The sequence below is a fragment of the Alligator mississippiensis genome, chromosome 1 (genome assembly GCF_030867095.1).
Source record: "Alligator mississippiensis isolate rAllMis1 chromosome 1, rAllMis1, whole genome shotgun sequence".
In the NCBI taxonomy this organism is placed as follows: domain Eukaryota; kingdom Metazoa; phylum Chordata; order Crocodylia; family Alligatoridae; genus Alligator; species Alligator mississippiensis.
The window spans coordinates 355,949,127-355,973,277 of record NC_081824.1 but is presented as its reverse complement, the minus strand read 5'-3'; the positions used below and the strand labels follow the sequence as shown (position 1 = coordinate 355,973,277).

At 43.9% G+C, this 24,151-nt stretch overlaps 1 protein-coding gene across 3 annotated transcripts in view; it reads left to right on the top strand.

Annotated features, from left to right (window-relative positions):
• MYO16 (myosin XVI) overlaps window positions 1-24,151 on the top strand; it is a 662,110-nt gene that overhangs the window by 132,282 nt on the left and 505,677 nt on the right. For all 3 annotated transcript variants that reach the window (XM_059721092.1, XM_059721091.1, XM_059721093.1), the window contains one exon: window positions 18,941-19,204. In XM_059721092.1, coding sequence (XP_059577075.1) covers window positions 18,979-19,204 — 226 coding nt within the window. In that variant the 5' untranslated portion in view covers window positions 18,941-18,978. The remainder of the gene's footprint in view (window positions 1-18,940; window positions 19,205-24,151) is intronic.

Sequence of the window (24,151 nt, the reverse complement as noted above, 5' to 3'; positions counted from 1 at the left end):
GTTTGGGGACTGGAAGGGGAACTTTACTTTGCTGCTTCCTCCACTCTATTCCCAGAGATCACAAGGGAAGGGAGTAGTAGGGCAATGTTTCCTGCACTTCTCCACACCAGGGTTAACTCAGCTGGGAAAGGTGCAGGGTGTCTTTCCCCACCACCCCCTCCTAGGATCAGTAGGAATATGGAGCAGCCTCTGCTTCCTATGCCTTTGCCAGACTGAGGATGCCCGAATCTGGGGAAGGCTCAGAAAACAAGGGAGATGGGATAGCTGCAGATTGAATGTCTATATACTTCCTCTCCTGGAAAGATTTTTAGTAGTGGAATTTTCAACCAGAAATAAATAAGGCAGAGCTTTATAAACTGTAGACTACTGATCTGTGTTGCGTCAGTCATGGCGACTAATTTAGAAGCTCTATAATTACCATATTTATTTAAATACAATATGAGGTTTTTCCCTCAATCAGCATGGGGATAAAAGCCCCTTGTCTGAGTACATAAAAGTAAATCTCATTAAATACCTTAAATATCATTAAAACACTACCAAAACAACATGTGCTCAGTAATGGAAACTAACTAGGGAAATGATTAAAGGCAGCCAACACTAAGCATAACTATAAAATACATGATCTATATCAGATAAACGTACTGATAGGAACCTACAAGAAGGATAGGTTAGTGTAGCCCCTCTGAATAAGATATATGCTAGTTCCTATTAAATGCAGTCCCCCTCAGTGCTAACTCTTTGAAGTCATGGTGTGCCACAACATACATACATTTCAACTTCCTCTTCATTCCCACAGCTGAGCTGAGTCTTTCTTTCCCATTTTCAATTATTCCTGTTCCTTCACCAGCCTTAAATCACTGGCAAACATCACCAAACAGGGTCCCAAACAGTTCACCCACAATCCCTCTGTTGCCTCTGCCCCATCTCTTGAGTATCATTAGTATGGCCCTGCTCTCTATGAGGTGAAGTTGGACCACATTGCCCTGCACCTAATTTGCATATACATTTTTGGAGGGTCCCAGGATTTATGGCAAGAACACCCAATTCCAGGCATGCGTGTGGGGTTAATTAGCATGAGGATCCTTTGTGGAGAGTATTTGGAGTATACACACATGGGGTTACCATGGCTTCAAATGCTGTGGACTCCACTTGGGCCCAGCCCACTGAACTATATGGTATATCATGAGCCTTTTGACTTTGGACTGATATCATGTATAGTTTATCTACTTATATTATATATATATGTAGATATAAAAGTGCTGCTTAGAGGTGTGTTTATGGAGTATCTGTACTAAAACTTACAGCAGTCTCAAAAAAAAAAAATATAAACTGCATCAATTCTGCCTGAATTTAGTTTATGGGTTCCTGTAATAATTTGCCTTTATGCAAATTTTGACTATTACTTCCTTGTGCTCAAGGTTACTTTTTAAAATATGAAAATTAGGGATTTTTTCACTTTTATCAGAGAAAACCAGCATCCCTGCTAATAAAACTACGCAGTAGTGTACTGGTCAAAAACTCTGCTAATATGCTGCTGCACAGTGTTATTAGGCTACCGTGCAGTAAACGTAAAAAAATATACTTGTGTGTTGGTGCTATTGCGCAATAGCACGAGTTATTGCACATTGAATTAGTACTTGGTTAACCAGGTACTAAACTTAATGTGCAGTAACTAAGGCGCATCAATGAATGTGTAGATGCATCCAGTTAGTATCTTGAGGTCACAGTCCTACAAACATTTACCCACATGCTTAACTTTTTTCCCATGTTGCCAGTTCAATTATTTTTTCTCTCATTCTCTGTTTTATCTTGGAGGGTTTAGCCAGAATTGGGTCACAGGAAAACTTTTTATTTTTTCATTTTGAGGACCCTGAAAGACCCCAAAGCAAAAGTGCTAATATATAAAGAATTTTCAGAAAGTCTTTAGCTTAGAGTTTCTTCATAGTTATGGCAATATCAGAGAACAACAAATTGAACAAGCAGAATATCATATCAGTTTAATAAAACACAATTATTCAAGCAGTGATAAGAGTCCCACTGACTGCATCAGTGTACTTTAACACAACTTTTTATATTATTTTCTTCTTTCTGCTTAACTTATTATATTAAATGGTCTACTATATGCCATTACCATCATAATCTTTTTATTTTAATAAGAAAAAAACTTTATATTAGTACATCTTGTGGTTATACTTTAAAATGAAACACATTCATTACAGCTTTTGCCAAAACAATTCTGTAAAATGAACAATAAAAGTTAAATATAACACAATACCATTTACATAATTGGCTTTCTAAAGCATGCAGTAAGATTATCCATTCTATCAATTTACACAAAATTAAAACAGAACTTAGTATATGATGATATAAAAGATAAAATAAAGCAGTAAACAATAAAACACAACAGGAGAGTTCTTTGCCTAAATTGATTTGGCCCTTATTCTTTGAGGAAATAATGTAAATATATCTGAGGAGTATAGGACAGTCTCTGAAGTATTAGAAAGAAGCCAGATTGCATTTTCTTCATTAGCCCAGTATTTAAAGTTACCCATAAATGGAGAGATCCATTTTCCTCTTATTTCTTCAAAGAACAAGCAAGACCACACACAGTGATTTAAGTCCTCTATCTCGAGAGCATATTTTATCCAAATATAGTGTCTGATACCACCTGCCCATGACAACTGCAGATCTCATTAAAGTAAATCTCTATCTAGTAATTGCCTCTTATTGTTTGTAGTTTTGCACCACAGACAGTTTGGTTTCTAAAGGAGTGCTTTATTGTTCTTTAAAAAGGGGGAAGTTCAAAACAGTCTCACTGCCAGAATTTCCAGCTACATGCTGTACTCTTTAATTTTAAATTTATGTCTCAGATATAGGGGAAATATTGGGTCAGTGACTCTTAGTGCATTTCCCAGACCATTTGTCAGGAGGAGAATATGGATCTTATTTTACCATCCAACAAGGGTTTATTTGGCAATGTACAGCCTTCTAGAATGCATTTAGGGTATCTGATAAGTGTAAATATTTTAATTTTCAGTCAATAGCTTAATGTTCTTAATATAACTAAATTGCTCACATTTATCAGTCCAGTTTTGAGAGATACTATTTGCTCAGTACCCTTAATTTCTACTCCATCGAATAAAATGGACTCTAACTTGGAACTATAGGCTGCTTGTACACATGAGGGAGTTTAGTTTCCTCTAAACTGAAATGGTGGGTTTTTAATTGGTTGGTTTTTAATTGTGATGATTAAAACCAAACTGTTTCAATTTAGGGGCTCCATCACTGTTATGTTGTGGGCCCAATCCATTTTTTTTTTTCCCTTGGGGAAGCCTGCCCGTGGCTGGGGGGTGAGCTGCCAGAAGGTCTTGAGCTGTTTGAAGCCAGCACCCAGCCTACTAGCACCACGCCTGGGCAGCCCCAGGGGGCACCACCACCACAGAGGGAAGGACCGGTCCCCCTGCAGCTCAGATGCCACCAGCAGCTTGCCCCCCAGTTATGGGCAGGCTTTGCCAGGAAAAAAATACAGACCGGGCCCCTTGCTGCTTTTGTTTTCTTCTTCCCAGTGGAGCCTGCCCACAGCCAGGGGGTGAGCTGCCAGTGGGCCGGGTGGCCTGAGCTGTGGGGGGCCTGGTCCTTCCTTCCACAGTGGTGGCAACCCCTAGACTGTCTGGATGGGGTGCTAGTGAGCTGGGGGCAAGCTCCACACTGGGGCAGCCCCTGGTCCACTAGCCCAGGGGTGCTGCCACCATGGAGGAAAAGACCAGACCCCCTGCAGGTCAGATGCTGCTGACAGCTTGCTCCCTGGCTGTGGGACAGGTGGGCAGGCTCTGCCAGAAAAAAAATAAAGCAGGCCCCTTGTTGCTTTTCTTATTTATTTATATGTATTTATTTATTTTCTTGGCAGAGCCTGTCTCTGTGATCTGTTGCCAGGTCATGCAGCCCCTGAGCTGGTGGGGGGTCCTTCCCTTCATGGCAGCAGTGCCCCTGGGGCCACCCAAGTGTCATGACCCAAAGGTCTGATTTTTTTTGTGTGTGCTTTGGCACTCGAATTATCCCCGTGGGTTTACAGCTTCATTGCACGGAGGAGTTCTGCTGCGCAGAGAACCCGCGTGCAAAGGAGTGTTCCCGCCACTTTGCAGCGATCTTTGCAGGGTGCATTTCCCTTTGCAACACAGAAATGCACAGTGCAAAGATTTCCCGCTCATCGTATGCAAATTTGTGCCCCGCAATTGGCTAGTGCTAAATTATTCACACGTGGCAGCTAGCGATTGGCCTGCTAGCCATATAAGAGGCTTGAGCAGTTTCCGCCCAAGCCGAAGAGGACTCCGCATCCATCTCGTGGGGACTCTGGGTGTGCGCGGCAGGGTAATAGAAACCCTGCGTGTCGCTCAGAGGAGTTTGGCGGCCTGATCCACCGCCCACCTCTTCCCGTCTTCGAACGAAGCCTACTATAAGACGTAACGACGAGTTTAATGCGCGCTTGTCCTGGACATCTGGAGTTTTGTCTGCGTGGAGCCTAGCAAACTCCACGTGTGTTTGTGTTTTCTGTTGTAACCGCAACTCAAGCAAGTTCTCAGCCTGCACCGCGACCATCTCGGTGTAAGTAAAACAATCTTAAAATCAACCGTTACGTGTCTGTGCCTAATTCTAGCTCAGCGACCTCCCTCTCCGACCCGGCCTGCCTGGGCTGCTGGCCACAGCCCGCGTGCAGAGCGACGAAAAGGGCCCGGGGTCTGACCCGGCCCACACACCAAGTAGGGTGCTAGCTGTGCAGGTGTTGCCTGAGCTCTCAGACAGCACCTAGCCTGATCCAATGATGCACAGGGCACTGGAAGTCCGGGCATGCTCAGAGAAGCTTGGTCTTGGTGGGTTTCCAGGTGAGGGACAGACATTGAACAAGACTGAGTCTGAATTGATTCAATCTTTGCAGGTTAGTCTGACCTGGCTTGGCTAAACCAGTTTTGTAACCAGACAGACATTCCAGAAATGCAGGCACATGCCTCCAGTGGCTCAGGCTAGAAGCCAGAGGGTGCTAGAGCAGCCCTCCCTTCCTTCCACAGTACTGAGCTGAGGGAGAAATGGCCAGGCCATGCAGTATGCTCTGATTAGCCCAGCAGAAAATTGATAACTGTGTTTATCACCCCCAGCTCAGTGTTTATCACCCAATTATGAAAACAACAGAGGGACATTACCAGCTACCCGTTCATTCAGCATGGACCATAGCCAGCATGTGGTCTGCTAGCTAATATACAGACACCTCCTCAGCAGGGCAGAGGGGAAATGGGAATTCCTGCTTAGCAGGGAGTTGAGGGGAGTGGGGAAGCAGGCTACAGTCTCTGTAGGGCAGGGGTACATGGCAGGATGCCCTGCATGTGTCCCTTGCTGCCCCCCCACCCCTGTTGCCCTGTGTCCCCCAGCCCTGCTACTCCTTGCCTCCCACCCAAAGCCCCTTGTCCACACAGCTCTGCTGCCCTGTGCCTCACAGCCCTGCTGCCCCTCCCCCCCTGCCTGGGCTCTGTGCCTAGCAGCAGCTACCCAGAGCCAGGGCTGGCTGCAGTCAGGAGGCTCCAAACAGCTGTGCTGGGCTCCGGAGCCCAGGCATCAGCTCTGTACCAGCACGTGCACCAGTGCGCCACAGTGGGTGGTGGGAGAGGGGCTTGATAAATAGTTTTATGCAAGTCCCATAGAAGAGATTCAAGTCCCATAGAAGAGATGTAGCAATCTAGTTAGTACCCAATACACTTTCTCCCTCTCTGTTGCTCCTCCCAAACCTTGTTGTTCATCTGTAAGATGCTGTTAGCCTTGCAAGAGTTTTCCCCCTTAGTCTTACAGTGGATGTTGGAGCCAAATTTAAGACTAGCATTAGCCATTTACTCAGTAATTTTCTTGTTTGTAAGGTTTGAATTCTATAATTTGTGTTACAGTTCAGTTGGCACTCAGGTTTTTGTAATAAAATTGCCAGAAGTATGTCAACAGCTGCTTTATAGTAATAATTCTACTCTTCATGATAGGTTTACTTGATCCCAGATCAATAGTTGAAACCTATAATAGTGGACATCACTGATATTATTAATCTTTGTTAGAATAATTGTGGTTTTCTTTGTCTCTTCTAGTTCATAAGAGATAATGTAATATTATTTTGATTTTTTTTGTGGCTTTTCATTATTTCCCAATTTTTTTTTCACACTAGGATTATATGGTACAGAGTACTTATGATGAATATACAGTATGTTAAAAACCATGCTGCACTTAATGAGTTTGCTACAGTGCATCTCAGTAAATATATCATACCTAATAAGCTTTTCTAATGGGATTTGATGGAGGCAATATTGTCAGTGCATTATGAATGAGATTTCCTGAACTATCTGCCAGCAACAGTCATGATGACCTTATCAAACCGGTACACCAGACTGTAATTTGTCATTATTTAAGATATTCTTTTTGTCTGCATGTATTTTTATACACGGCACTTCACATAATCAGATCTGAAGTCATATGTGAATTGATTCTCAAAACCGTGGCACCTAAATGAAATTATCTATTCAAGGATGGCTAGGTAGAGGCATAGCTTGCCCTCTTATTAAATAAATGACATCTTGCTTATTAAGATGGTTCCAATTAGCTGTCTTACTTATTAAACTAATGACAACAAAATATATACATATCTGAATATTGTACAGACTTGGACCTATACTTCTCTTCACTCTCCTCCATATGTCATTTTATTTTCCTAGTTTGTAAGTTCCTTGGTACAGGCCCATAAGTAAACATTGCAAAAGCATCTTACTGACTTATCCTATGACCCTTTTTCAAAAGTCTCTTTGGCATTTGAAAATCCAAGTCCCATTTAGTTTGAATAAAAGTTAGTACTTTAGAACTTCTGAGTACCTAAGTCACTCTTGAAAATAAGACTTCGGAGCTTAACCAACATACACCATGTCCTGCCTCCCTGCTGAACACAGTACTGTCTCTTGGGAAATCAGCCCACTCGCTCTACCATTCTGGGCATGCTGAACTCTAGCAATCAGACAAGGTTGAAGGCTCGGGATGGCCCTTTCCAAGTATCTGCCCTTGGACTCTGTGTCAGAAGAGCCTGAAAGGGACATCATTTTATGTCCAGAGCTCAGCAGGAAGCAGGATTGCAGCTTAACTATAGCCATTAAGGCCCAATCCAGTTTGGTTTCAGAGGTGCCTTAGTGGGGCTTAAGCTGATTTAAGTTCCTAAATCTTAATGAGTAGTTCAGTTTGGTTCTTCTACTCAAGCCACAAAACTGATTAGGTACTTAACTTTGGCAGTGCCCTCATTTTTGGATTACATGGCACATATACTAGGGCTTCTGGGTAAGCTCAGAAATTATATATATTAATCATGTTACCACACTGCTTCTCAGGTACTGTTGGGATTTGTTTTGGTGCTGGGAGTGGTGAGACTCCTTGGAGATACCTGATTAACAACTTGTACTCCAAGCATACCTCATTCACAGCGATAGCATTGAATTTGACTAAAAATGCCAGTGCTAATGACAATCCTGGCAGCAGGGACCAAAAGCCAGGAGTTTTGGGAATTCCTAGTAGGCAGCTAGATTCATCTTTAGGTACTTAAAACCATTTTGGACTTCAAAAGCTCTTGAGAATTTTGCTCCTGTGCTTTGCTCCCAGGACTGTTTTTGCATTTGGGGACATTCATGAATTTAAAAAAAAGAAATAACCCTGAGACTGGGAACCAGAAGCCATGCCTTTCAGTTGAGGAATACCTAGAGCTACCCCAGAGCTGGCCAGGTTCCAAAATACTGAATTTAGAGCTGCTGTGTTTGTTAGGCACCTTCCTTCTGGGATGCTGGTGGTGCCTAATGTGCTGACCAAAGTCATAGACATAGGTTCTAGGAAACACTGGAAGTACAGACACACTGCTGGGATTATCATTTATATTGGCTCATTTTAGGGATTTTTGTGCTCAGTATCCAGTGGCTCTGGATATCTCCTGGGAGGCACTTGAGGATATCAGGTACTAACCATGATGACTTGCATCTACCTTTTAGGGATTGCTGTGGCTAAGTTCAGGCCCCTACAAGAAGTATTTGGATCTCGCCTGAAATGACAGTGGGGCCAGTGGCAGAGCCAGGAGAAGTTGCATCTTCCTGACTCCTATCCTTGTGCTTAATGAACAGTTTCACAAGCTCACATATGCCTTCTTGAGCCAGTCGTGGCGCCCCCTAGAGGCCACCCTCGTCCTTCCTCCACATTCTGTCCTCTATATAATCTCCCCTGTTTATTTTTCCTGCCATACCTTGAAGTTCTTTTGATATTGATTGGGAGGCAGCCCCTGAGTCCCAGAGTGCTCTCACTGGCATCTAACTAACCTAAAGAGGTCCCTGGGCTCTATTTACTAACCCAAAATTTCAGAGTTCTCTGTGGGTATCCCTCATGCCCTGGCAGGTCTACTGATGCCCAGCTGGCACTACTCTGAGCCAGTGGTCACCATCCATGACCTTATTGGCCCTAATTAAGACTTAGGGCTCTTAATTATGGCTTCCAACCTTCTCCATAGCCATGCCCATGTCTCTGTCACCATTTACATTTTTTGTATTGGCTTTGGCCCCCTTAGTCTACAGGTTACTCTGGCTGTAAACTTGTAGCCTTGGCTTACTTGCTCTGGTGTGGCCTTTCAGTCTCAGCTTCTCGTCTGCCTCTGGCTGCCTGTGTCACCCTCTTTGGGCTCAGGTTCTGGCCCTCTTGGCCTTAGGCCATCCCCTCTAGGTTCAGGCTCTGGCCCTCCTTGCCTCAGCCTGTCTCTGTCTTGTGTCCCTGCCCCTGGCTGGGCTTGAAACCTGACATGTCCCTCAGGCATCCTTGTGTAGCCTCCTTAGCATGCCTAGAGGCACTATCTGGTCTTTCAGTATATACTAAAACAGAAATACAAACAACCACTTCAAACTAAAAGATTCAAAGCTCTCCTCAGGATCACCATACAGTTGCTGAAGCCCACTCCCTACACATTGATTGCCTAGCCCCTGGCAGTATCTGACCAGGCCTGCAGCTTCCACTCACTGCTCCTGGGAGCTCTTCTCAGAGAGTTCAGGGCTGCACTGGCCCCTCTGCCTCAGGGACCCAGGCTTGTATCCCCTGGGCTCCTTCCCTTCTGGTCAAGTGTTCTCCTAACTGGCTGTAGGTGTATCCTCTCAGCCTCCAGAGCAGCCTACGGCTGTTCCTCTGGCCAAGATGAAGTAGTTCCCTTGCTGCCTACCCAGGGCTCTGCTCTACTATCCTATTGCTAAGCAGTTAGCCACACAATAGGCACTTGCAGCACTGGCTGCCTACTCCTCTGCAGCTAACCCAGAATTAGCTGTCTTCACCTGCCTTGGGGACATACCTGCTGCAGTTTCTCTCTTAAAATGACAGGAGCCCCAGACTCCCTATTATATTTCCCTTTTGTACAGTCATATTGGAATGTGGGGAAAAATAATTGTATACCCAGGCTTAAAATAAAAGATATACCTCTTACTAGTGATGCTCTGGTATCTTGGATATGGGGAAGCCTGAAGCATTAGGGAGATATGAAGTCCATCTAATGTGATTCCCTCTTGTTAAAAGAATAACTACATTTCGCCTCTTTTCATTCTTTTGTCTTAGAAGCAAGAAACAAAAACTATTTAAACTACTTGTTTGTCATACTAAGAATTTTTGATTGAGATGTTTTTGCTGATGTTCTGCCTACTTGTAAGAAAGTTGTAGGAAAGGAATGTTTAAATATATATTCACAAAAATGATTGGCGTCCTTGCAGGCAGGAATTATGAGGAAAGGCTGAAAAAATAGGTTTATTTGGCATGGAGAAGAGAAGACTGAGGGTGGGAGTGCTGATAACAGTCTTCAAGTACTTAAAAGGCAGTTCCAAAGAGGATGGAAATGGCTGTTTCACTATGACTATAGACAACAGAACTAGGAGCCTCTAGTTGAAGCAGGGAAAATTTAGGTTGGAGATTAGGAGGAACTTTCTGGTCATGTGGGTGATCAAGCTTTGGAATAGGTTACCTTGAGAAATTGCGAATACTCCATCCTTGGAAGTTTAAGTGCAAGTTAGATAAGCACCTGGCTGGGATGACCTGCCTTGAGTAGGGGCCTGAATTAGCTGAGCTTGTGAGATCCCTTCCAGACCTACTTTCCTTTGATTCCTGCACCAGAACACACAGGGGATTACTGATTGGTATGTAAAAAGGAATACATATGCATTACTCTGATTTTCAGCAAATTCACTAGTTTTCCATTCATTTCTGAGTCTGGCTCAAATCTGTCGCTGCTGAATCCTTCTTCCTAGTCCTTATGTATGGCTTTCCACTTTTTTTTTCTCATCAGAATTGACTATCTCTCTCAGATCCAGAGAACTGGAAATATGGGAAACTACAGAGATATATGAATCGGAGATGGATAAGTTTTTGTGAGCAAGAGCCCGCTTCATCAGATGCTCATGATAGTTTATGCATCTCTGTTTCAGTTAATCTAGAAGGTGTTTCTCTACCTTGTCTCTGGCCTGACTTCTGACTAATATGGCTAACTACCTCTTTGTTTATAGAGATGTCTGTCACAGTGGTCACAGTAGGAGGTGATAAAGGGAGAGCTGAAAAATTCATCACAGTTGCATGCAAGACAGTACCTAGGAATGTAAAAGAGACTGTGATAGGCAGACCAGATTACTGAATTCAATTTGACACCTCAACCCAGTTCTGTATTTATAGTCCTTCTCTTTTCAGCGTATAAGATGTTTATGCCTGGACCATCATATTATTGTATAGACTGCATTTTTAGAATTTTGCACTTAATTTAAGCAAACTTTTTTATGGATGTGTTTTGTCTTCTGGTTCTTGAAGAACACTGGGCTTGTAATATAAGACAGTTGTCCTATATTTAGGTTCAGTTTCAGGCTCTGCCCAAAACTACCCATATAAACCTTGAGCAAGTCATATAAAATGCTTATGCTTCCAACCCCATTTGAAAATAGGAAAAACAAAAAAAGTCCTTATCTGCCTTACTATCACTCCTCCCCTGCTGCCAAATTCCCAAGGCCAATGAGGCAGGTTCATGCTGGGCTACCTGCCCTCCCCAACAGGCCAGATTAGGACAAACCATATCCCCTCCCTGCCTGTAGCCAGGCTGGGGCTGAGGCACCCCCTTCTTCCTACAGGGCTAGTTTGTAGCTGGACCATGTCCCCTCCTCCATATGATTAGATCAGGGTTGAGCTATGCTCCCATCCCTCCTGCCACCCCTCCCTCAGTCCACCACAGAGCTGAATCAGGCCACCGGTAGAATCCAGTCCATGGACAGACTGGGCATCACCAATCCCATGCATGGAGCAAAAAGTTTAAGAACCACTGCTTTAGACATTAATAGAGATCTACAAAATTGGGATTTTACAGATATCACAGAAATCACAAAATTAGGCAATGTCCATGAAATCTGTGGAAAAACAAAAACAAAAAAAAAGCTAAAAAATAAAATGCTGGATCCCTTGCAGGAGCATGTCTGCTGTGACCTGGCTGTGCAGCCTGCCAGGGGCAGAGTGGGGCTGCCAGCACAAAGGGGAGCAGGCAAAATGGCTGCCACCCTGCCCCTTGCTGCTGATTGGCTGAGAGGGTTGCCTGTCATGTGGCCCTGCCCCTCTCTAGTCAGTGGCAAGGGACAGGGCCACATGATGAACAGCGCTTTCAGCCAATTGGCAACAAGGGGTGGGGATACTGGGGCCCCTCAAATAATCAGAGGTATGGAGGGCCCCTACTGTGGTAAGCCCGTGAAAATGGTGGTTGGCTCTGTGATCTGGCTGCAGAATTGGCTGCCTGTCAACTCAGTGTAGATAGACCTCTAGACACATTAAGTTCTTTTTGGGCCGTAATGAAAATAGGTAGAGCTGACAGCATTGCCTATTATTAGGCTTCCCTGACACTTCACATAACAGGACATTTGCAATGCGATAAGCAGCTGAAAATAAATTTTAGCTCTTTCAGCTGAATTTGTTTCACCCTGGATGTTTTCTACTTTTCACTTCAGGTTTGAAATTTTGCAGAGGCATTGACACTTATACCTGGATTGAGCCTTTGTAATTCCCCTGACTGTCTGCTCCAATGTGGACAGGTTATAAGCCTTTGAACAATCAAAGTGTGCATGTGTTCAGTAAAGACTTTTTAACAACTATATTTACTGAAGATTTTGTCTGCAATGTGCCCCAGCATAGAATTAAGAAGCTTAGCCAGACTTTCCCTCAATTCAGGGCTACTGACCCAAGAAATTTCTTTGATTTACTGAGAATCTGCAAAACTTTTACTGAAAAACAAACTTTTGTACTGACATTTGTTTTACATAATGTAAATGTAATCCTTCTGCTAGGCCCCGGACAAGGACCAGGTTCAAATTTAGGGATTTAAAACCAAACATATTTTAAAAGTTGGTTGTCAGTAAAAAGCTTGCAAATTATCAGTATTTTTTTTCTTAGATTGGCAACCCTGCTTTACTGCAACAATGGTTTTACACTATGTTTCCCCTATGCCAGAAGCTTCCTACTCACCTCCACATATCCTCAAATGCAACCTGAGTCATGATGCACCCCTTCCCCCAACCCTGGCACAGGCCCCCAAGGGACTACTGTCTGCCTACCAGACCAACAGTTTGACAGGGTGGGATTCAGCAGAAGTAGCACTTGGTTTGTAGAGGGAGGAGGCTCCAGAGGCTCCTGTGTGCTACAACACCTAGAGTCTTCTGCCTGGAGGGTGCTGTTCTCCTTTGAACAAGCAAGGCAAGTCTGAGGAAGAAAAGGAGTCCAGGAGAGCTGGCTGTACTTGAAAGAGGTTTAAATAAAGAGGCATTTCTGTGCTCTGCCTGAACATTAGTAGTTGCCTCCAGCCTCATTCCAAAAGGGATTTTCAGTCAAACTCTTGGTTTCTTAGGGCGTTTTTTGTTTTTTTTTTAAACAGATGGCTTAATTTTTTAATGGACTTTACATATAGGCATTTTTAGTCTATTATTTTACAGACTGCCCTCAGGGTTCTCCCCACACTCCCTCCAACTCTCTTGTGACTTCCTTGCAGTCAGGGGGAGGGCAGGTGGAGTATTTAGCCCAGAGTGGCTACATGTTAGTGTAATGTGAGTCCCCTAACGCTGATCAAAGATAAAACTACCCTGGGGCCTTGTTACAGCTTCTGTTGTGAGCCACAGAAATGTTGATGGGTGTTAGTGCTAGCTGGAGTTTGGATTAGTCACATGTTCGGGCCAGCAGGGGCCTGGAGAACTGAAAGGTAAGAATCCCCACTTCCATTCCAGGTTTCCTCTCTGCCCCTGGGGCTCCCACTGCTGCACCCGTGGGGTTCCACTCTGCCTTCTTCTTCCCTCCCTTCCCCTGGGGCATATAGTACTTGTGACTCCCTGTGCTGTTTGTCCCAAGGGAGTAGGCAAGAAAGGGTTAACCTGCCTGCCTGGCCACAGCTTTTCTGGCCTGGAATGGAGCAGCAAAAGCCATGGCAGTGACAGCCAGGCAGGCAATTTAATCATTCCCTACTTGCTCCCCCGGTGGTGCTGTGTAGCACAGACCAGAGATAATCCTGTCCTGGAGTGGTGTAACTTTGAGTCACTTAATGACTGCTTAAAACCAGTTTCAGGTGTTAATGTGCAGAAAGTCCAGGTGCTAAGAACTCCAGGAGCTGCCTAAAATTACATGCAACAAGACGCTAAGTGAGTTTCTTTAAGCCAAAAATATTTTCTCTGAAAAAATTGTAGTTTTGGCCATCCCAAAATGTATTCAGGGCAAATGTGTTGAATTGCTTTTTGTGGAATGAAATGGTTATAAATATTAGTGAGCAAAAACTTAATGTTAAAAATGTGATGTCTTGTTTTCATGCTTCATGGTAGCAGTAATATAACTAGGGCAGAGTGACTGGGGCACTGGCCCTGGGTACTGCCTATACGGTGGTTCCAAAACCCTCCCACTAGGAGTGTTATTGGAGTATGTGCCACAGCAGGAGCAGCCCTGTACTGCTGCTCCCTGTCATAGAAGTAAGGCAGGGCAGCACTACACCAAGCAGTGTATCTAGGGGAAGAGGGATGAGTGGCACAAATTGAATGATGCTACCCCCTCCCCCCCTCACTTCCAGGAGCTTTTGCCAGAGTAGTCATAACTGCATCCAATATGCATGTATCTATGGCAAATAGGGCATCAGAAGCAGCTCCCAGAGAGCCCAACTACAGGGCTGTTGCCCAGTGCAGCAGCTGAAGGTACCTAAGATGATCATAGCATCATAGGACATTAGAGCTGGAAGGGATCTCACAAGGTCATCTAGTACAGTCCCTAGATCCTGCTCATGACAGGATCATCCCTGACTTCCAGGCAAGCATCCATTTAACCTGCTCTTGAAAACTTCTAAAAATGGAGATACCACAGTTCCTCAGGGTAGCCTGTTCTAATGCTTTATCACCCTCATAGTCAGTAAATTCCTTCATATCTCCAACCTAAATTTCCTCTGAAGCTTGAGACCATGGATGTGGGGAGAGCAGTGGATATGATATACCATAGATCCTGTCATATCATAGGAGAAGATCAGGTTAGCTGGGCATAATGTGCTCTTGTTGAATCCATGCTAGCTGTTCCTTATTGTCTTGTTTATCTCTAGGTGTTTCACAATGGATTCCTTGAGGACCTTCTCAGTGATCTTTGCCATTATAGAGGTCAGGCTGGCTAGTCTGTACTTCCCCATTCCCTCTTCTTCCCTTTCTTGAAGATGGGCACTATATTTACCCTTTTCCTGTCATCTGGGACCTCACCTGACAGCCATGAGTTCTCAAAGAGGATAGCCAGTGGCTCCAAAATTACCACAGCCACTTCCTGCATTACCTTAGGGTATATCCCATCTAGCCCTGTTAACTTGGAAGCATCTAGCTTCTCTAAGTAATCCCTAACCTGCTCTTCCATTACTCTAGGCTGTTTGTCTCTTTCCCTATCTTTGCTGCCAACTGCACTCATCAACTGGTAGCTGCTCTTATTTATGAAAATCAAAGTAGAAAAAGATACTAAATACTGTTGTTTCCCTTACTTTTGACATAGTTGTAGAATCCCTTTTATTGCCTTTTATATCCCATGGCAGCTGCATCTCAAATTATGCTTTGGCCTTCCTAATTTTCTGTCTGCATGCCTGTGTAATACTCTTACATTTTTCCCTAGTACCATGACCAATTTTCCACTTTGTATATATATATATATGTATATATAGGAAGAGAGATGGATAGGTAGATATAGTTTTGAGTTACAGCTTGTTGAAAAGATTCCTGTCTGGCCAGGGTTGTCTCTTCTTGCATTTTCCATTCTTCCATCCCAACTGGACAGCTTGTTTCCGTGCCTTTAAAAGAGCCTCCCTAAAGTACCGCTATCTTTCCTGGACTCCTTTTCCTCCTGAGACTTGCCTCCCATGGGATCCTGCCCACCAGTTTCCCCAAGTTTATTAAACTTTGCCTTTCTGAAATCTAGCATTCTTAGTCTGATCCCACTGGCTTTCCTCAGGTTTGAATGTCCAGCTAGGCTCACACCAACTGGTTTGAATCTTGCAGGTATTCTCTTGGTAAGACTGGATAAATCCCTCCTTTGTCTGGGCTGCTTCTGCCTCTCTCAAGGCTACCCTTAGCTCAGTGGGTCTGATCTTTTCCTCTTCCTGGGCTGGCTTGACCACCCATCTCCTGGGGAATTACCCAGCTTGTTCCTTGCCTACTTGCTTGTGGGGACCACCCACCACAACCACACCATCCATTGTTACTTATCTCTCCGGACATGCTGGGGGGCTGTCCTTTGCCCATGTGTTTGGCTGGCTGGGTCCCTATCTCTGTTGATTGTCCTCCAGGTCCAGCTGTGCAGTTGTTCCTGGAGATGCTAAATGCTGTGCCAGCTCAGGCTTCCTCCCAGGCCAATCAGTGCCAGCTCCCCAGGGCATATGTTCTCTGGTCCCAGGTATTTGCGTGTCACTCCAGTTTCCCCCTAGACCTCATCTCTGGTGTGTCAAGCAAGCAGTGTTTGCCCAGACCCAGCCAGGTACATTTCACACTGGCGCTGCTGGCCCTACAGGGGTATATAGCAGGGGCTGCATCTGAGCCCCTGCTACAGTCCTGTATTCTCACTAAGAACATTGCTAAGTCTTCCATTATTGCTTCCCTTTACTAATTTTTTTATCCAGGTCCACAGGCACTTTCCTTACCTCTGGGCTTTTTTCTCCTTTCCCCAGTGAAGCAAGTTTAAAGCCCTCATCCCTCAGTTGGTTTGCAAGCCTGTGTGAGAAGACATTTGTCCCTCTCTTTGTCAGGTGGACCTAATCTCTTCCCAGCATTCATCTTCCTCAAAAACTACCCAATGTTCAAAGAAGCCAAAGCCCCACTGGCAATACCATCTACCTAACCTCATGTTCATCTCCAGAATGCATCTGTTCCTAGCTGGGCCTAGATACAGGATTGAATCTTGCTGCCCAGACCTTCTTTTCTGGGTCAGGGGTTTATATGGGAAGTGAGAGTAGGGGTGGGGGGTCAGCTGACCCTGACTGGCCACTACAGTGGTAGGGGTGGCCCAGGTGAAAGTTTTGGATGCCTGTGTCCACTCCAGTGTTCTGCTGAGGAGACAGGAGACCAGGATGAGTGGTTATGCCAGCTAGGCCAAGACCCCAGGTTCAAGACCACAACTTGACATCACCACCATCTATTGCTTCCTTTTTGTAGCAGTGGTTTTATATTCCCTGGGGATGCATGGTTTGGTTTTCCTTGCCACTGTAGTGGGCTCCTTCTCCTCTGATGCAAGGCCTCCATACCTGTTCCAGTTGGACAGTCACAGGTCCAGAAGAAGAGCACTGTCTGTTGTCAGAGGTGACAAGCTGCCAGTTTCCCCCTGAGAACCTGCATCTTTTGTAGCTTCTGGTGTCTTCTCTAGCTGTCTCTTTTTCATAATGCTGGGTCTATCTTTGTGGGCAGAACAGTCAATGGAAGCCTCATGCTCTCAGATGCTTCTGAACCTATCCACCTCCTCCTGCATCTCCCATATCTGATTCTTGAGAGAATCCACCAGAAGGCACCTCTCACATTATAAGTACTCCCCACCCGGCCGTCCCTAAGAAAAACACAGTTCCTGCAAAGCTAGGTCAGAACCTGTGTGGAAGCCTCAGTGGGGAGATGAGACCACTGCTACAAAAAGGAAGCAATAGATGGTAGTGATGTCAAGCTGTGGTCTTGAACCTGAGGTCTCAGCCTACCTGGCATAACCACTCATCCTGGTCTCCTATCTCCTCAGTAGAGCATTAGGGTGGACACAGGTGGCTAGAACCTTCACCTGGGCCTAGCCACATGTCCATTGCCTGCCACTGTAGTAGCCTGTCAGGATCAGCTGACCCCCCACACATCCCCCTAACCCATCCAATATAAACCCCTGACCCAGAAGAGGAAGTATCTGGGCAGCAAGGTTCAATCCTGTATTTAGGCTGCTGCAGTCTTGGCTTGTGCTGCTACTGTCTTCCTGACAGACTCCAGATAATTGACCCACCCTGCTCACGGGCTTTGAGTTTTGCCTTCTCACACAGGCATGCCATTTCTGGACAGAGGTCCTACAGGTGCAAGCAGAGGAAGGGCTCGCAGTGGCAGGAGCTTTGGCATATTCCAGCCATCATGTTGATTATAGTGCTAGTTCCTTTCTCTTCTGCTACTGTATTTTTTTTTTTTTTTGGGGGGGGGGGGGAATCCTTCTCTTTCTTCACCTGCTTTCAAGCAAGATTTCAGTGAAGGAAGGGTGAGAAGGAAATTATCTGGGTAAACTCCCCAACAAACTCTCCACTTGAACTCCCACTCAAACGCCACTGTTTGCTGGCCTGTTCTATTCACTTCTAAATCATTCACTTCCCTTTACCTCACCCAAACATGCCCCCTGCCCAGTCTACTGTAGTTAGCATAATCTTGCCCCCCTCCCCCCACTCCAGGCAGTTAGTGAGTTTGTTATGCCTCTGAAGATGGTACAACAACATAAAATCCCTGAGTTGGTTAGCACCAGTGGTAACTGAATTTGGGCTTAAAGAACAGAACCAAGAGCCTTTACTTGTAGAGCTAAACTACTTAGCTTTACTAGCTAACATTTTCCACAACCCATGAATCTCTATGAGATCCAACCAGCAAGTCACAAATACATTTTGAAAAATAATTTGCCACCACATCAATATAGGCAAAAAAGCAAAATTTAACATAGGAGTCTGACTTCAGGGTACATACTATGAATGACGTTAAATAAGGCTAAGACTAATTGAGATAGAGTTTATAATTTTTGTTGCCTTAAGTTCTTGACATCTTTTTCATTAGAAGATTCAACTTGGCCTGCTAAATAAATGTGAAAAAAATTGTGTGGTTGTGAATTCATAATGATTGCCTGAGTTGCCTGAGTACCCATAGTGTGCTAATGAACTCATTACAGCTATGATATGAAGATTTTTCTTCTCACTGAGTAACAGGAATTTGCTTACCCAAAACAAAATGTAAAAGAATACAATGGAGGCACAAACATCAGACTTAGTCTGTACTGTACATATTGTCTAGTTTCTAGGCAAAAGTTAACTACTTGTATTACAGTGAATTATTTACATGCCTTATCCATTTCATATGTTTGAACTCTCTGACCTCTTTATGTTCTCTTTTGTATATATGAATTGAAGTTAGTATTTTAAAAAAATAATTGTTGCTTTCATGGCTTTAATTGCATGTTGTTTCTGTAAACCACATGATGATAATATATTCACTTTCCAACAGGCATTCGCCACCTAAGTTAAACAAACATAATAAATACTTTGACATATTTAAATAGGAGCTACAAGAAGTGTGGCAGGCATTTCATAGAACATTTAAAAGCATATTGTTACATAGCCTAAATTTGTTTATTTATATTTCATTTCATTTAGGCTGTTTCCAGCTATGTAATGTTTTTCGATCACATGACATGGAAATTGACCAGTGCTTGCTGGAGTCCCTCCCTTTGGGCCAACGTCAGCGGCTGGTGAAGCGGATGCGCTGTGATCAAATAAAGGCATATTATGAACGAGAAAAAGCGTCGCAAAAGCAGGATGGATATGTGAAAAAGCTGAAACATGGAAAAAAACATCGAGTCCATTTCAACCTTGCTGACATGATACAGGATGCAGTCATACGTCACGATGACAAAGAAGGTACCAAAGATGCTTAGTAGACTTATTTATTTCTAAAGGTGGCTAAGTTTTAGAGCAGCATCAATCCTATGTTTTTGTAGACTTAGCACACTAAATTTAAGTAAGTTTCAAGTGTATTTTCGAATTAACACACAATTGAGTATATAACTATATAATATAGAATATAAAATACATTATGGCATATATTTTGTGTCCTTGAACAACAGCAGATAGCTCTCTGGAGGCCTTAGATAGTTACTATAGAATAAATGTGCTTAAAGAGTTATAGATTTTAAGGTAGAAGGTGCAATTATGATAATCTAATTGAACGTCCTATGTAACATTGGCCATAGAATAACACTCAGGTGTTTGGTGATGCTTTTGCAAAATGGGTTCCCTTTATTTAGACAAAGGTCTAAAATAAATAACATCCTTCCAAAAAGTGGCCCTGGCCAGGGCCATGAAATTATTATTTTATTTTTACTGCCTATTCCTGAGACTTTCTAGACCAGGTCCAGCCTTGAGTGCAAGTGCCAGCATACCAAAGTCTGCTCTAAATTGTAATGAAAATCATTGTCCAAAAAGATACCCTTTCTGTTAGTTTCAGGTTTAAGATAGCCCCTAAATTGGTTTTTGAGAGTGAGTATAAATGGAGGATTCCATGCTGGGGGAATATTTTATTGTCTATAAAATCTGGGTTAGCAAACTAACACAAAGCAACTCTAAGCAGGAATAATCTGGATCAATGGCTTTTCAGTGCATCATTCTTCAACTTTAGCTTGGACTTTTGTCTCATGTTTCATTCAAGCCTGATTGATAAGGCTTAACTCCTGGGTCCCTAGTCCTTGCAGAATATTTCACTCAGTCCTGCTGGTTATAATTTGTTGCTGCTTTTTAAATATATAACTTATTTTAATGTATATAAAATTGATCTAAGAGCACTTCCCCTAGTTCTGTGTGCCTTTGACAGCACTTAAAAATACAGTTATTATAATTTATATTTACCTTTGCTCTCCCAAACAGTAAAACCTGGTAGTTTAAAATTAAAATCCTCCTCACTAACCATCTTCCAAAAGCCAGGCAGAATAGTAGATGTGCTTTGCAGCTTGCCCTAAAGGTCAGATGCTTCAGAATAGTTTTAACATTTATACTGAATATATGAGCATATACAGTTCACTCAGTGGAAAAAATACTCTGTCTCCTAGCCCTTTAAAAAGAGCACTGGATGAATAGGGCAGAACAGAAAATCAGCAGCTACTGAAATCCCCCCAATTTTTGGTTAAAAAAAAAAAGTGACCACAAATCCACATTTTTCTTTATATAGTGGTGTTTCATTTTAATGAAGGAAAAATGTGGATTTGGGCTTATTCTTTTTTAACCAAAAATTGGGGATTTCTTTAAATCAGAGACAACCAGGATCCCTGCTCATAACCTGCTATGGAAAAATTCCATTCCTCCCTCCTGATAACCAGTGATTCAGGTATAAGGATGGGAGCTGGAGAGCAGTGGAAGCATTTGCCTGGATTCATTAGGCATAAACAACCTTGGGATATTGGCTGGTTGAGAGAGAAACATCATATATATAAAATATATATTTATATTTTTGTGATGTTTCATTTAAATAAAACGGAAAAATGTGGATTTGGGGTTACTTTTTTTTTTTTTGATCGAAAATTGGCTTTTTTTAAATCAGAGAAAACCAGGATCCCTGGTCATGAGAGCATGTCAAATGAAGACTGTTTGTTGAGTGCCTTGCCTGTGTTTCAGAGAGCAATACTGGAGGTTTGTCTAAGTTTATTAAAGCTGTGAGAGTATAAACATTCTTCTTACTTCAGGGTAGGGCTAATTGTTGGCTGTTATGCTTTATAATTGTGTTCAGGTAGTAAATTCTATTTTATAGTCACTATCCTGCCATTTTAATGCACAGTGCTTGTTTCAATAAATCGTTTATTCCTGAAATACGTTGGGGTGGGGAGGGAGGAAAAAAAACAAAGACACTTTCTCAAAGCTGGTGTATGAATGAATTAGTGGTAAATCTCCTCATGTTTATGGTTTTAAATAAGACCCAGAGCATTTCCTTGATGGTGTATGTACTTAACACGGTGAACATATATTATATCCGATAGAAAAAAAAAAAGATCCATCCTGTCCTGTTTTCTGAATACATCAGACAGGATGAAAGGAATGGTTCACAACACTTCTTCCTCTATTAGCACATTTTCAAAAGAGCGCTGCTGGTTTGCAGACTAGTGACCCACTTATGCAAAGTCTGGGGGCTAGCCAACATATCTATTTGCACTCTATGTTGAACGTGTGTTCTAACATTTCAGGGGCATGACTGGGGGAGGGGAATGGTGTTTCTTTCCACAGAAACAGTAAAGTATACTGCAGTGTGTGTTTTCTGCAGTCACTTTGATCCATCCAGTGTTTGTCTGGGAGAAGCGCAGGCTCTTTTCCCCTGTAGAGGTCTGGAACTTACCACACGGCTTCTTCTATTATCTACTTTCCTCTCTCTGGCAGTTTAAGAATATGATTTCACAAGTTGCAAAAGTCAAATTAGGCTAAGAACACAGCAACCTCCTTACTGGGTTACACTACAGGATCTTTCCCAGTATCCTGTCTCCAGCAGTGGGTGTGTATCTGGCACACTTTACAGACACCCCTGACACCTGCCCTTTTCACCCACAGAGGGAGACCCTGGTGCATGCCTACCTCGAACGTGCCAGGTTGCAGCCCCTGTGTTGCCTCCAGAACGTCTTGCCTCTGCACCTCCTCTACAACCTCTTGCTGAGTTTCTGGCTGCCATATTCCCCTCACCTCTTCATTTATGCACTCCCTGCTTGTGACCCCACAAAGTCCTGAGACCTCCTGGTCAACCTCCTCATGGCCCTGGCCAAGCTTGATGGGTATCTGACCAGGAATGAGGCTCTGGCTCAGAGGGTCCCAAGGTACTATGGGGCCACTTTCCTTGCCGTTGCTCATTCCTGTTTCTGAGGCAGTGTCCACTGGTTCCTTGGACTCATTTGAGGGCCAGTGGGCATTGTCTGGTGTGCTGTGTTTGGTGTTCCCCCCACTTGGCACACTAGTTATTAGCTTTTGACCTCCACTCATGTCCCCATTTTCATTATTATTTGTCCCAAGTAATCAGTAACACGACACTAATAGCTGCCAGTATTAAAGGGGGCTCATAGCTTCTTTGGTGGGCAACTAGGTCTGTGTTTTGCCTTGATGTCTTAAAAGTCCCGTCCCCAGCAGTGGGTATATATCTGGCACATTTTACAGACACCCCCAACACCTGCCCCTTTTTGCCCACAGAGGGACACCCTGGCACTTGCCTACCTTGAGTGTGCCAGGTTGCATCCCTTCTTCTGCTTGCTGCAGAACCTCCTGCTGAAGTTCTGGCTGCACTTCTCCCTGCACCTTTTTTGTTATGCATTCCCCATCTGTGGCTTCACCAGCGCCCTGGACCTCCTGGTCATTCTCCCCCTGGCTCTAGGCAAGCTGGCCACCCACAAGACTGTTGGCACTGGATTTATGATCCAGATACCTTATTCTGGGCAGACCCAAACCCTCAGATCAACCACAACTTCTCCATTTGATAATAGGTTAATTTTATTGATACACAGTAATAGCAGATAAGAATAATGCAGGCAAGGAAAACACAATAACCTTCCCTCCCTATTCTATATCTACCAGTACTAGGGCTGCCATATAGGGAAGGTATGTCCGGCCAGTACGCAAGCTTCACCCTGTGGTTCTTTCTTGAATGTCAGATGACAGCAGCCTGGAGGTTGGGGGCCAAGGCCCACCTCCCCCCACAGTGGGGTGGGTGAGAGACTTATGGTGTGCCCTCTGTCTATGGTGGCCTTGGGTTCCCCCCCCTGAGGACCCTTTGCTGCTCTGAAATCCCTCCTTCTATATCCTTTTCCTCCTCTGATGACTCTTCATTCCTGGGTACTGTTAATTAGTTTCCCTGTGGTCATCATACTGTCCACATTCTGTCCTGTCAGTATAATCCTTTGTTCCATCAAACCCATCACATGCACACATCTTAATTTGGTCATTTACCAGTATCTTAATTTCGTCTGTCCACCAAAACCAGAAATCCTAAGGGCTCTGCAGCTGCTCACTATGACCTAGCCAATACGGCAGAGTCCCTTCCTTATGTTATGGAACAGTGTGGTACATGTCTTCAATTTCCTAGCTTGTGTGTGTGCTGGCTTCAGACAGTGGGCCTTGAAGGAAACTTTGTCACAAACAGGATTTTAGAAACCAGTTAACCCTCACCATTGCCCTGGACCATTGTTCTAATGAAATATCTACTTTATCTACAAGCCAATTCCTAAAAGTAAACCTCTAAATATAATTTTATAGCTATCAAAGACCAAGAAGGAGGCTCTGGCTGGGAGGAACCTGGGCGAGTGTGGGAATATCTTTTTGTGACTCCTCTGATTACATTTCTGGGCAGAGTTTCATTGGTCGGTGTCCTCAGGCTCCTTCCACTCTTTTTGGGGGCAGTGGACACTGGCTGGCATGCTCTGCTTGGTGTGCCCTTCCAGATCCTTTGTTATTAATGTATGATCTTACTCCCCTTCCTGTTTTCTTTTTATTTGTCCCAATACATTGGTTGTTGTGTCCCCAGTTAAGGGAGGCTTATAGGTTTTCATGATGGCCCTAAGCCCATGACACTACAACACATCAAATAGGCCCATCTCCAGCATCTGGCATGCTTCATGGACACCCTGATACCTGCCTTTCCTGTCAAAAGTGGGAGATCCTGGCACATGATTACCTTGCGTGTGCTAGGCTGCAGTGCCTCCACCGCCTCTTTAGAAATTTCCTTCTGTACTTCTGGCTTCACTTCTCCCCAAAATTTTCCTTTTATGCACTCCCTGTCTGTGCTCCCACTAAGTCCTGGCTTTAGACAGACTCACCATATATCAGACTAGGAAAGAGGCTCTGACCAGG